Source organism: Neodiprion virginianus, chromosome 3 (genome assembly GCF_021901495.1).
Source record: "Neodiprion virginianus isolate iyNeoVirg1 chromosome 3, iyNeoVirg1.1, whole genome shotgun sequence".
NCBI classification, from domain to species: Eukaryota; Metazoa; Arthropoda; class Insecta; order Hymenoptera; family Diprionidae; genus Neodiprion; species Neodiprion virginianus.
Genome location: NC_060879.1, coordinates 16,128,780 through 16,143,558, shown reverse-complemented (window position 1 = coordinate 16,143,558; position 14,779 = coordinate 16,128,780). Strand labels below are relative to the sequence as shown.

Genomic DNA, 14,779 nt, shown 5'->3' with positions numbered 1-14,779 from the left:
ATACATATAGCGTTCCCAAATAATCTTATTACATAACCAGTCGTTGATTTTCTATCTGAATTATCACCAGCCCAATCAGCATCAACATAACAATCAAGAATTTCTCCATTTTCTTTTCTTTTATAAACCATCTTTAAGTCTTTTGTCAGATAAAAATATTTCAAAATTCGCAAGGCATATTTATAGTGTGTTTCATAATAACAGTTTTGAAAACGACTTAAATAATTTACACTGAAACTTGATATCAGGTCTTGTCGCTGAACTTATGTATTACAATGCACCAATTAAATTTCTATATTTAACATTTCTTTCATATGTATCAGACTTCTCAATTTTCAATTGACTTCCATAGGTGTTTTATACAACTTACTATTTTCTAAATTGCATTTCTTACCTAATGACTCAAGATATTTGGTTTGACTTAGTTTCATTTCATATTCAGAGGACTCATATTCAACTGTAATACCAAGACACTCTTTAACTTTACCCAGATCTTTCATTTTAAATTTTCCTGTTAATAAAACTTTTATTCTTTCCATTTCTTTTTCCTTTTTACCACAGATTAATAAATCGTCAATAAAAATTAACAAATAAATTGTATCCCTTTCATTTCTTAGCGTATATAGGCATGAATCACTATTACTTCTTTTAAGGAGGTTTGGGACGTACAGTCCGTTCACTGCATTTTATCTCTCAATACATATATATAGCTATACCACATTACGTGATTAGAGAAGGATTAATTTTGCTCGAGACTGTACTTTCACAAAACGTAGCAAGCTTTAACTCGTGATTTAATTACATTTAGCTTACCAAAATAATATTTTATGAATTAATTGACTATATTATTATAAAATAATTGATAATTTATTTTTAATTTAAATGAAATAATAAGTTTTTTAATTTTAAATATTTTTTAAAAAGTTTGGCGTCGCAGCAAATTTTACCGCGGTTGCGCATGCGTCGACTGTTCTATTCGTGTTGGTGATGTGTCTGTGTGTATGGTAACATGTAATGCTATTCAGACAGTGATATTTACACAAATAAAATTTTTGAAGAATAAATAAAAAATGAGTGACGGAGAAAAGCGTGATTATTGGAAAGGAAAGCGAGTGAACGAAAAAATTTACAACCTACGTATTTCTCAACGCAAGAACGGACAGAAAAGAAAGAAAACATGCTATCTAACCTCTCAGTTGTCTGACATTGTACCAGGAAGGAGAATAATAGAAGTTTGTCATTTCCTAAAACAACTAAAATGCGTACATTGCAAGGCATTGCTGGATTTGGAAGAAAATCTTAAAAGAGAAGAACGACGTGGCTTGGGTTCGACTTGGCATGTATTGTGTACAGCTTGCAATATTTTAAACAAAGTTACTACTGACAAGCAACATCCAGATGCAACGACTAAAAGGCAACGTTTCGATATAAATTCCAAGATTGCAATAGGTTTGTAAATTTTATATAATTGAATGAATAAAATTAAAGAGTATTTAATATATAAAGAGTATTTATGTATAATATTTTTTCAGGCGCACTTCACTCTGGGATTGGAGCAACTCATCTCAATAAAATGTTCGCCTCTGCTAATATACCTTCAATTGATTCCAAAACTTTCAAGACACATGAAAATGAAATGGGAACAGCTGTTGAAGAAGTGGCTAAAGAAAGTTGTCATAAATGGGCTGAAGTTGAACGTAAAATGACGATTGAAAATTCAGATAAGATTCAACAGTCATTGTAAGCATTGTCAGTTTAGATGTTTTTATGTTGTAAAAAATTGGTACTCGATTGTACAGTCAATACTTAGATGATCGAGGATTTTAAAGTATTGTCATGTTGCAAAATTGTACAGTGAGAATTGTTAGATTTTAAAATTGTAAATAAGGATTTAAATCGAAGTTATGAATTCAAAACCGTCATAATTTGTAAATATTATACTCAAAATTAATGAACAGGAAGTAAAACATTCTTTTTTACTTGGTGTTAATGAAATTAATTTAATTAAATCGATCATTAAAATATTTTTACAATAATTTTACACTTTTTACATAATTTTTTTGTATTCTAAATTTTTACAACGACTGAATAAAAGAATCAATTACCTCCAACAAATTTTTTATCTATTAATATTTATCTAATTCAACTTTTTCCCGTTTCCATCCCGTAACTTTTCTTTTCTTTCTACTGTTATTGTAGACCAGAAAGTGCACCGTCTAATTTTATATTACCAGAGTGGAATACAGGATTGTCAGAGACTGCGATAAGACCAGCTGATACATCCACAAATTTTGAGACAACGATGGCGATAATTGAGCCTGAGATGATTAATCAAAATATAAGAAGTGATCATTCTGAGTCAAGTCATTTCTCAAATTCCAAAGAAACTTACAATGGTACTGTACGTGTTGCTGCGTCGTATGATATGGGTTACAGTACAAAAAGAAGTGGAAGAACATACGATAGTATGAATGGATATGCAGCATTCTTGGGTAGAGAAACTGGTAAAGCCATAGATTATTTAACAACAAATCGTGGTTGTAGAATGTGTGCCCTAGGTCATCCCAAATCAGACCACGATTGTAGGCTAAACTTCGTTGGAAGTGCAAAAGCTATGGAACCTTTTGCTGCTGCAAGTATGACTTCCAGTAGTAAAATTTTTAAAGAGCATAATATTGAAGTTGGAATTTTAATTGGAGATGACGACAGCTCAACAATTGCTGCTGTCCGTGCTGCAAGCCAATCACAAGTGATTAAGTTCTCGGACAAAAATCACACTAGTCGCGGTGTTTCAAACACACTTTATAAATATGCCAAAGCTCACAAGGAATTGAAAAGTGACGCAATATCATATCTGCATCGGTGTTTCACATATGCAATTTCTCAAAATGCAGGAAATACCAAAGAAGTAGCTGATGCTTCAAGAAATATTCCTGACCATGCCTTTAACAACCATAATAATTGTGGCCATTGGTGTAGATATGTGAAGAATCCTTTAACTTATGACCATAAAGTTATTAAAGGAGGTTTCCAGAGCCCTGATTTATATAAAGATTTAAAACATATATTCGGGAAATTAGCAGATAACGCGGATCGGTTTGCTGCTGGTGCATCTAGCCAAGCAAACGAAAGTCTGAATGCTACTATGACAAGCCATTACCCTAAGTCTCGATGCTACTCTCAGACGGCTTCTGGAGATTTTCGGTTTGCCTGCGCTATTGGTGAGAAAAATTTCGGAGAAAGATACCTTCAAGAAGCTGCAACGAAAAGACTTTTATCTCCTGGCTTTCACACGACTAAATACGTGGACAGAAAAGAAAAAGAAGCAAAAAGACGATATTTAAGAACAAAACGTCCAGAGTTTAAAAAAAGGCGTTTGTTTTTAAAAGAACAGCGTACTAATCTGCGCAAGAAGAAAGAAGATATGGAAGGTATCCAGTATGAATCTAATATGGGATTATTTTCAACAAATGTTGCCCACGACTCTATTCTTATTACAGAGGGTATAAATGAAGAGATCAATGAAGCTGATGATAATGGAACACAAGTTTCAGAACCTATTGCAGTATTTGTTGATTTGGAAACATCAAGCTTTTCAAAACAATCTGATATTCTTCAAATTGCGGCTCAATACAATAAATCCAAATTTTCAGTTTATGTCAACCCTACTCAAAAAATTGCTGCACAAGCATCTGAGGCAAATGGTTTAACAAATGTTAGAGGTGAATTGATGCTCAATGGTACTAGAGTACCATCAATTCCACTGAGATTAGCTTTGGATGCTTTTCGTAACTTTCTGACGAAACTGAAGCATCCGGTGGTTTTAGTTGCTCACAACTGCAAATTTGATGCTCCTATTCTTATTAATTCTGTTAAAAAAATGACTATGACGGATGACTTTGGGTCTGTGGTTGTAGGTTTTGCAGATACACTGCCTCTTATTAAATCAGTAACAAATCGTAAAGGAAAAGGAGAGTGTACTCTAACAGGTCTGGCTTCATGGCTACAAATTTCTGCGGATGGTGCGCATAATGCTGTATACGATGTTTTAATGCTGGTGCAAATTATTGAGAATCTTCAAATCACAACAAAGCAATTAATGGATCGCAGTATAACTTGGAGTGATACAATTGCGAGTATTCGTAATGCCGAAAAATCAGCTACACTGTTAAAAACACTCGACAAATTAGGAACTTGCATATCTACTGGCATGAAAAAAAAAATTGCTGATGCTGATATTACCTATGAAGATTTAATCAACACTTTTTGTGATGATGGGGATGCAGGAATAAAAAAATTATTAGGAAAAGATGAAAATGACAAAGTTCGTGTTACTAAAACTAAAACAATTATTGAAAATTTGTTAAATCATTTAAGAACCAAAGGTTTATAAAATGTTTAAGTTTTTGCAATATTGAGGATATTAGCATTAAATTATTCATTATTTAATTATGTTATGTTTTATAATAAATAATAAAAATTTTATGAAACTTTCCTTGACCTATGTGACCGATTTCCTTTAACCTATTACATTGAAATTTTGAATTTCCCGCGTGACCCACAATTTGCGACGTTGCCGTCAACATAACCACATTTGCTATGGCTGATTATTTTTTTGAAATTTCGATTTTTTAAACTTAATTATTTTTATAACCAAGCACCCTCAACTTAATTTTATTTTTTCAATAATTTTTGCAATTTATTTTTTTCACACCTTGAGTTTTTTAAACCTTTCTCATTATTTTTTCATAATGAAATTTATTAAAACAAGAGTTGGTGTGAGGTCTGGTATGGCATAACAATGTTAAACGACCTGTTTTTAATCTCGTTTTATAAATAAACTATGCACCCTAGATCACTGAAATTTTAACACAACACGTATTACATGTATTTTTATCAATCTTGAAAATTTTAAATTGATCTCATTATTTCGACTTAACTCCCAAACCTCGTTAAACCCGATATTTGTCACGAACGTATCTAGGCACTCGTACCATGCCCTTGGACTTTTTTTTAACCCATATAAAGCTTTTAGTAATTTACCAACCTTATTCGAACCATCTTTATAACCTTTAGGTTGTTTAATATACACTTCCGACTTTACTTTCCCATTCAAAAATGCAGTTTTAACGTCCATTTACTCAATTTCTAGGTCCATTTGACAACAATACGCTAACAAAATTTTCAACGTTTGCATTTTAGCTACAGGTGAATATATATCATTAATTTCCTCGGTTTGTTGAAAACCTCTTACGACTAGCCTTGCTTTATATGTGTCATCGGACTTTTTAGTATATACCCATTTTACATGAAGTACTTCCTTATTTTCATTATTTTCTACTAATTTCCACGTTTTATTCTTATTCAAACTTTCAATTTCTTCACTCATAGCCTTCTTCCAAGCTTTGTAATCTTTACTTTCAATCGCTTCCTCAAATGAATTTGGTATATCTGTTCTACACACGTTAATAAAAATACTATTACCATATACAGCATAATCATCAAACTTTTTTGGTGGATTTTTAATTCGCTGCGATCTACGAACTTCCGTTTCATCTTTAGAATCGAAGCTCCCTATAGTATCATCCATACTCCCATTCGCACTTTCCATCGATTCATCCAACGAGTCATTATCAGAATACTCATCAGCTCCCTTATCTAACTCACTATCTTCATCCTCAGATTTCTCTCTCTCTCCTCTTCATTTAACCCTATACACTTTATATTTTCTTCTATTACATCTACATGTCTCGCAACTACGACTCTATTTTTCAAAAGTACACGATAACCAACGTCACTATAAGCAATTAAAATTCCCATATCCGCCTTTTTGTCCCATTTCGAAGTTCTCTTTTGTTCCGGTACTCTTACAAAAACGACACTTCCGTATAAACGTAGGTTTGAAACATTTGATTTTTCTCCAAAAACTATTTCATACGGAGTTTTTCTTTCTGATGTATTCTCCAATGTACGGTTTTTTAAGTAAGTTACCGCACAAACTATTTGAAGCCAATACTTTTTATCAACATTCGCTTCCGCTAATAAACAACGTGATATGTTTATAATTGGTCTATTAAAACATTCCGCGGTTCCATTTAATTCATGTGTATACGCAGGACAATTATTCATTACAATTCCTTTACTTCTTGCAAAATTTAATATTTTTTCATTTAAATATTCTGTACCATTATCGCATCTCAAAAATTTCACTTTCTTTCCCGTTATATTCTCACATTCATTTACATATTCAGTCAGGCAATCACAAACTGCTCCTTTGGACTTCATTGTATACACTCTCGCAATTTTACTGTAATCGTCGATAAACGAAACAAAATATCTTTCACCTTTAAAACCTGTTGACCTAAATGGTCCGCACATATCAGTGTGAACTATTTCCAAGATTTCTTTCGCTTTATTTCTGTTATTTCCGAACGGAGTATTATTCATTTTATTTTCAACGCACGTTTTTGCATTTCATAAATTCAGATTCCAATTCACTAGGAATACCATTTAACAATTGATTGTTGGCCAAAACATTCAAATATTTAAAATTTACATGGCCTGACAAACGATGCCATTTTTCCTTTTCACTCATCTTATTAGTACCTTTTCTTGCACTATTTACGAACGATTCGGCTGATGCTACTTTACTTTTCATAATATATAAAACATTATTTTTCACAGCCACCGCCGTAATATTACTCTCATAAGTAATAATTTTCGTCCTCTTACCTTTTGAGAAGATTGTATTTCTATCTGTTATTTTGCTGTAACTGTTCAAATTTTATTTCATATCTTTAACATGAAAAACATTTCTCATTTCAAATAGATTCTTTTTCCCAAAAACATCGAAATAACTCGAAACAGTTCCGATCTTGGTAGCTTTTACAACTCTGTCATCCCCCAAATAGACATTTACCGGCTTCTTAAGCAATATCCATTCATCAAAAAAACTGTCGTCGGTAATAATGTGGTCCGTACAACCACTGTCTAACGGCCAATTTATCTCTGACTTCCATTTTCCATGACTTATCTCTGTATTTAGCACCGCATGCCGATCAACCGTTGTAACCCACGCGTAATTTTTGCCTTCTCTCTTCTCATCTTGTTGAGCTGCCTGCTGTGCGCTTGCTCCGCGCCCTCTGCTGTTTCCTCTTCCGGTTCCTCTCCAGCCTCGTGATGAACGCCACGTGCCTCGACTGTTTGCCGTTGCCGTTTGTCCGCCATTTTTGCAGTCTCTTTGAATGTGCCCACTTTCGCCACATTGGAAGCATGTCCTCTTATCCACCATGAATGAATTACTTTTTCTTCCATGGTTTTCCTCTTTCTTATTTTTCATCTCAGCCATTCGAATCTTATTTTTCACATAGTCCGCAGTTTGATCTTTATCTTTTAGCGCATCGATCAAATCACCGACGTAACTATATGATTCCGGTAGCGTGTTTAACATGTAATTCAACTTTTCCTTTTCGGTCAAATTCGCACCCGCATTTTTCAACTCGTTTACCGCCTTTTCAAAATCACAAAAAAATATTGCCGACTCAAAGTAGTCTTTAAGCCTCAATCTCTCTAATTTATTTCTGCAGACAATTTGCAATGCCGTAGATTCTTTCAAATATAGGCTATCAAATTTTTTAATTATCTCGTATGCCGTTGTCTTCTTACTTACAAATTCCAGCTGCTTATTTGAAATATCACTATATATATAATTCATAGCTTTCAAATCATTTTCATCCCACTTTGCATTATCTGCTGCTATTTTCTCTCTTTCTATAGCTTTGTTGCACTTTTTGTAATTTTAGAAATATCGTAATTTGTTTCTTCTACATACTGTAGTCTTCTCCATCAAACACCAGTATAACTGCGTCATTGTTTCTAGCCATCTTGTCTCACACGTGATTTCCTTCGTACGCGGTACACAAAATTTTTCACTTTAACCGGTATATTTTTTGATGAACCACAGACCTCTTGCTACCATGTTAGGTTCTTTAGAATGATGAGGAGATTACAGTTTTATTATTATTCTTTCAGGTAACATCTTTATTATATATAGTTGAATTATAATATTAATACTACTATCAAGTGATGCTTCGCGTCTACGAGTCTTACGTGGTCTGGGACTAATTCCCGGCGTTACTCTCCAGCTCTCGCACGAGCTCTCTATCTCTCTCATATCCGTCTACGCTCACACGCCGTTGCTGTGCAGACTTTGCTGCCATCTATATATATTGTAACGGGTGCGGTTTATCTTAGGCCAGAGCCTATGTGATAAACCCGTTATTAGTGTGTTCTTTGTCAAATTTAGCAGATTTATAAGGAACCCCCTCTTATGGGTAAAAGCTGGATCAGTTTATCAGACCCGAAAAACCCTTGATAGTTGAACTGTGCGGACTTAGGTATTACCAAAGCCGCCTTGGAATGTGAACAGGCACCTCCGCCCGTTGCTCCCTTTGGAAAGACAAGGGCTTCTTCGGGCGTTGCTTTCAGTTAGAGACAAGTGAGCGACGTATGTCACCTGTTCGGAGATACGGGCTAACCAGTACTCCCTTCTAATTGCGAACTCGGAGTAAACAGAGTCGCCTGCCTATATTATGTTGTGGGTTATCAACCCAAAACACCCGATGATCGAACTGCACGGACTTAGATATCACAAAAGCCGCCTTGAATTTGTAAACAAGCACCTCCGTCTGTTGCTCCCTTCAGTAAGACAAGGGCTTGTAGGCCGTTGCTTCAACTGGAGACCAGTGAAAGAAGCGTATGTCACCTAGTCGGAGATACGGGTTTCCCAGTACTCCCTTCTAATCGCGAACTCGGAGTAAAGAGAGTCGCCTGCCTATATTTTGTTATGGGTTATTGACCCAAAACACCGCCAACCTTTCAGACCAGGGAATTTCTTGGCTGGCTGTTGGTTTTATTTCCCTCCCCTTTCCAAGGTAAAGTTATATGTTCGAGTAATGTGTTGACAACGAGACAGACGAGAACGTGTTTAACTATAACACATGTTTAATAGCGATTAATCCAAGTACAATGATCCTTGTTGGTAGACAAAACATAAGGTTTTACAAAATATAACCGTAGAGAACAAAATTAAAAATAAAATTAAAGAAATAATCAATCTATCAGAATTCGTCGGTTCTGCTCCTAAACTTCCCTATAGCTCAAACGTTGAATACGCGACTCTACTCAATATTTCCTCAAGAAGTCCTGGGCTATCGTGGACTCTAATTTCTATACTCTTCACTAAATTTCGGAATAATCTCTATGCTTGAATTTCCTCTCTAAATCTCGTGAAGCTAAATTCGATAACGTTCTCTAGATGAGAAACGCCTCGTTACAATATGACGCAGCTCGGCGCTATGCCGGACAACTGGATTAATAACTTTGGCTATCCTTCTACTCGGTGACGCAGTTCGGCGCTTTGCCGGATAACTGGTAACCGCTCTTCGTGGTCCTCCAGTTTTATACTCTCCCGGAGCTGCTGTTGGATGATCCTGTCGACGTCATTTCCCTATTCGTGTGTCCTGTTGTGGGTCGTCGCCCTGATATGCGTTAGTCAGCGTCCGTCGTCTTTGTTTACTATTTTGGATGCTAGCAGGTCACGGTCGCTATCGATGGTCGTCTCAATCAGCTGTCTGTGTCAGTTATTGACATGTTTTGTATATGTCACGGGCACTGTTGGTGTTAATGCGACTTTGAACAACTGCCCGTTAGAATATAAATGTGTTCTATATTATACTTAACATTTACGTTCAAAAGTAGCGTATAGTTGCCTCAAAGAGAGATCGAAGGAGGGGATCTCGAACGCTCCATAGCCAATTATTTGCTTTATCGAGCAGCAGATGTTCCAAATGTTTGTGGTAATTGTAGTTAGATAGCGTCCCCCTTTCCAAGTTTACAAGGGCCCAGCAGTGACGCATTTGATCAGTTAGGAACATCTATTAACATTAACATCGATTTACAGATGAATGTATCAAATTTTTCTCTACTGGGTATCTGGGTACCCTGGGTGCCCCCTGGCACTAACCGTATTTCAAGTTCATTTTTTTATTGCAAAAAATTATCTTTTTCTAAATATAGCTATGGGAATCTCTTCGTGAAGAGTTAAAGTTCCTAGATCCGGAGGCTCAGATCGAGAAAAATTTTTTTTTTAAATACCAGCAAAAATGTTATGAGGTAGGCACCTGGGTACCTGGGTGCGCACCTAATGGTTAAAAAACCGCTTGTTGACTTTCTTGATTCCTTATCACCTGCGAAGTCCACGTGGCTATAGGCTACTAAATTCAGAAAATCTACGATTGACTTGAATTGAATACCGTAAATTACTGTCCTTTTCACATATTTTAAAATTCGCTTTACTTTCAATGAATCTTCTTAGGTGATTCAGAATACTGACTTACTGCGTTTACTGCGTACATTGTGTCCGGTCTTGTCACTGTAGCTAAATATTGTAAGCTACCTACTGCTTCTTTGTATGGCGCGTTGATCGACGCCGTCTCTCCGTCCGTGTTCTGCATGCCTCTCCATCCGTGTTCTGCAGACTTAGATCCTGATGCGGATCAGCTGGTATGGCTTCCTGCACCCGGAACCGCTCGATTATTTTCTGGGCATACGATGTTTCGTTAGCGAATAGCGAATCGTTAGGTAGACGCTTTATTTCTACTCCCAAGAAATGACTTAATGGCCTGAACATTATGTCGATTTCAGCTGCCAAACATTCAAGCAGCTCGTCTATTTTCCCTTCGCTTGTTGATGCCACCAGCCCATCGTCGATATATATTGCCAGCATAAGCCTCTCTCCGTTACAGTCCTCGGCTGTGAAGATACATGGATCTGCTTCACTTTCCTTTAGGTCGAATATCCTTAAGCAGTTCGTGAATCTTCTGTTCCAGCATCTGGCAGACTGCTCAAGACCGTACAGTGCCTTTTTAAGTTTTCAGACACGTCCCGATCCGTCCTCAAATCGCTCCGGTTGAGTCATGAAGATTTCTTCTGCTAAGTCACCATTTAGGAACGCAGTTTTAACATCGAACTGTGCCAATTCCATGTTTGTCACCGCTGTCAGCGCCAGAATCGACCTGATAGACCCAAACTTCACTAGTGGGCTGAAAGTCTCTCCATAGTCAATCCCAGGCCTCTGTGTAAAGCCTTTTACTACCAGCCGCGCCTTGTACCTCCCACTGAAACCGCCTACCGCTGGTTTGTGTTTAAAATTCCACCGATTTTGTAATATCTTTGCCTGTTCAGGTGGTGTTACCAACATCTAGGTTTTATTTTTGTCGAGTGAATTTATTTCCTCAATCATCGCCGTTTTCTACAATTCAGCTTCTTGGCTCTCCAGTGCTTGTTTGAAAGTCCCCGGTTCTTTACACTCTGTGACTAGAATGTTATCTATGTTCATCTCAAAACCGTCATTTCTTTGTGGTCTTTGTATATCCCTTCGCGGCCGAAGTTCATACGCTCTTTCTCCAACTTCATTGTTTTCATGTGGACCAAGGTGATGTTTTCAGCTTCTTGTTCCTGTTCCGGAGGTGCCTCTTTTATGTCTTCGCCGATGACCTCTTCCCGGCTTCTGATTACTTCTTCTTTATCATCAGCTTCTGGCAGGTAGTTAAGTATGCTTATCCTTTGTTATGTTTTTCAGTTCTCCCCAGTGTTTCCCGAAGAAACTTTACGTCTCTACACACGTTTACTTTTTCTCTAGTAGGAAAAAAAACCCTGTGTCCCTTGGTGCATTCGTCGTACCCGACGAAAATGCCTTTCTCAGCTTTCTCATCCCAATTTGTCCTGTTCTGTTATGGTTTTAGTGTGTAGACTTCCATCTCAAAGATCCTCAAGTCGAGCAATTTCGGTTGCTTACCGTACCAAAGTTCGTACAGTATCTTTTCTTGTTCCTTGCTATTGCCTGTGCGGTTTAGTACATAGACAGAAACTATTACTGCCCTCGCCTATAGTTTTAGGTCCATTACTTTCGCATGTAGCATGCTGCGTGCCGCTTCCACTATTGTCCTATTTTCCCGTTCTATTTTACAATTTTGCTGTGGCGTGTACGGTACAGTCTTCTCGAGTTTAATTCCTCGTTCTCGAATTACATTTTCTATTCCTTTGTTTAAGAATTCGAGGCCGTTGTCTGCTCTTATCCCTTTTGTTGTTCTGCCTACTTTTGGTTTTACACTTGTCAGAAAAATTTTAAGGTATTCGAGTACTTCCCACTTGTGTTTTAGGAAATAAACCCATTTGTAGCTGGAGTAATCGTCTTTCATGAGTAGAAAGTATCTTGACTTGCCAACCGAACTGTGCTTCATTGGCCCGCAGAAACCCGTGTACACGAGATTCCCTGGTTCTTTTGATCGAGATTCGCTTGTCGGGAAGGTGTCCAGCTCATTTTTCCCACGATGCAATCTTCGCAGGACCAATTCTCTTCAGGCTTGTCTTGTATTTCCCGTTTTCAGAATTCCTACCACGTGTTCCTTGTTTTGGTGTACCAGTCTCTCACGCCACACCTTAAGGGGGTATTCTGGTCTAGAGCCCTACTTTTTGGGTATTTTTCAAACTAGGATAAAAAAAAAATTAAAAACATTTTTACCATCCATTTTTTTATATAATATTTATTGATTTTTAAAGTATATAAAAAAAATTAAAAAAAAAAAAAAGTCAAAAATTCATCCAGTGACAGGTCGGTGAAGTAGGGGTTGCTAGTCAAACAGTGCTCCCTGGTTGACATGATTCCAACCCTTGTAGTGATCTAAATCGAACAAACAAAAAAAATTCTTAATTAGTAAAGATGTCGCTACATCTTGAACTTCGGCCGAAAAAAAAAAAAAAATTCACAAAATGGCGTCTACTTGAAAAAAAAAATTTTTTTTACCCCTGTTTTTCGACCTTTACGAATTTTTTAAAAACACTTCAAATTAAAATTTTTCAAAATCCTTAGCTCCAGTGATAAAGAGATGTATGAAAAAGATTCTCACAAAATTTCAAAGGAATCGGTCAGATAGAACTTCAGATATCGTGTCAACCACCTCAACAAAAGGAGTTTTGAGAAAAACGCGTTTGAAGTTTGAGAAAGATTTCCAGTTAAATAACTCAGATAATTATGTTTAATACTCACTTTGGATTAATCGGCGATCCCATATCCATACATTGGACCTTCGTCTTTCTCAAAATCGAGATTTTGTGAACTTCTTTCTTCTAAACGAGCTGTTCTGCCTGCTTTTGAAGCAGCAGAAGCTCGTAGTTCAGAGCGATCAATCCTCTGCTCGTTACGTCTAACAGCAAATGTGTGAGCTTCAGTACCAACGATGATGCCCATGAGTGCCATTATATTTAAAATCTTTAAAAAGCCTCCATTAAAAATAGCAACGGCTAAATGATTTGCAATTTCGATAGTTTGGGTTCCAGCGTGAATATGCTTTGGAGCAAAAGTCCATATCAATGAATTGAGGGATTCATTATTATTTTGTGTTTCGGATCCTAAACATCGTTCTAATAAATCATCAGATGATAAGCTGGTATAAATGGGCTTAATTATATCCAATACTTTAACATCCAAAGGAGGGTGCTCGTGGACAAAGCTTTCAAGAGTGTTGTTGGCTGCGGCTTGTTGCCATTTACACCAGCTTGATGAACCAGTAGGGCAGTACATGTGTTGTGGATCCTCGTCACTTGAACTTCGATGGTAATAAGTAGCCCATATTTCATTTTTCATACTCTGCACACAGTCAGGATGCCGACGAATTCCCAGACCGTAGTATAAACTTGGCTCATTAATAACTTTATCTGTTAATTTACCAGCTCCTTTGCCGCCAATACCTTTATTGTCTTTCTTTGCTTTACGTAGCCTGGCACCCATACGTTTTTGGACATGCCCAACACACTCTTTTTTCACTACAACTGGATTATTATCATACGGGTCCATATCAAGAATACCTTTGAATGTCTTGGAGTCTCCATCTTCAATATATTTGATATATTTTACTCCGTGCTTTTCGACCGATCTATTGAACATTTCAACCACAGAATCTACCTCCATTTTTCCAGCACTTCCCCGGTGATTGATGGTGCATGAATCGTTATGTTCCTCATACCAATCTTGATAAGCTTGAGGATCTGTGTTCTTCTTACCTTTCCACAGATTACAACCTTGGCAAAAGCTAGATTTTACAATAGTATCGACAACTTTTTTACAGTATTTACCAATTAGGGTTGTAACGCCAAAAAGTGAAGTGAATCCTCGCTTCTTCCAGGTACCATCTCCAGAAACCGTCAAGTGCTTTGGATTTTCATGAGGCTCAGACTCAGATTGTAACTCTTGCTCTTCTTTTACTGCTTTAGATATTACCTGATCGTAAATTGCACTTGTGGCTGAATGTAAATTTTCTAGGCAGCTGTAGTAAGTACTGATGCATAAGCCTTGGCATATATCCATGACACTACAAAAAATATTTATTCCTTCTCGTCCTACTCCTAAAAGTCTCATAGCTATTACAATTCGACGATTTATTTCATATGCTTTATTCACCAAAGGACATGATTGAATGTACTTATTATTTTCACAACTGCACTGCAACACAATTTTAAATCCTAGACCACGTGGTGCTGTTTGAGAAAATTTAATTTTCTCTTTGCAGGTAGCACATAGAATTAAAGTGGAGAGAGTTTGAAAAACTGAATAAAATTCCAGTAGACAGTACCCAAAATTTTTATTAATTATTATTTCTTCGTCTCCATAATTTTTTAATTTAGCTGCAGAAGCACTTGTAAAACTAGTTTCACTTTCTAC

General features: G+C 36.6%; 2 protein-coding genes across 2 annotated transcripts; both read left to right on the top strand.

Moving 5' to 3' along the window:
• Positions 1–654: 654 nt before the first annotated feature.
• On the top strand, positions 655–2,252 carry LOC124299838 (uncharacterized). The gene is made up of 2 exons (XM_046753227.1): positions 655–1,449; positions 1,533–2,252. Exons 1-2 carry the CDS (start codon positions 1,071–1,073, stop codon positions 1,742–1,744), a joined length of 591 nt encoding a protein of 196 aa, XP_046609183.1. The 5' UTR covers positions 655–1,070; the 3' UTR covers positions 1,745–2,252.
• Positions 2,253–2,302: 50 nt separating this feature from the next.
• Positions 2,303–4,393, top strand: LOC124299592 (uncharacterized). Its single transcript, XM_046752860.1, has one exon. It carries the CDS (start codon positions 2,303–2,305, stop codon positions 4,391–4,393), a length of 2,091 nt encoding a protein of 696 aa, XP_046608816.1.
• The last annotated feature ends 10,386 nt before the right edge of the window (positions 4,394–14,779 follow it).

Bases quoted from the DNA above. Each gene is read 5' to 3' on its own strand.
- LOC124299838 (XM_046753227.1), top strand. From the start codon at position 1,071: ATGAGTGACGGAGAAAAGCGTGATTATTGGAAAGGAAAGCGAGTGAAC. The intron at 1,450-1,532 runs GTTTGTAAATTT...ATATTTTTTCAG, and splicing joins AAATTCCAAGATTGCAATAG to GCGCACTTCACTCTGGGATT.
- LOC124299592 (XM_046752860.1), top strand. From the start codon at position 2,303: ATGGCGATAATTGAGCCTGAGATGATTAATCAAAATATAAGAAGTGAT.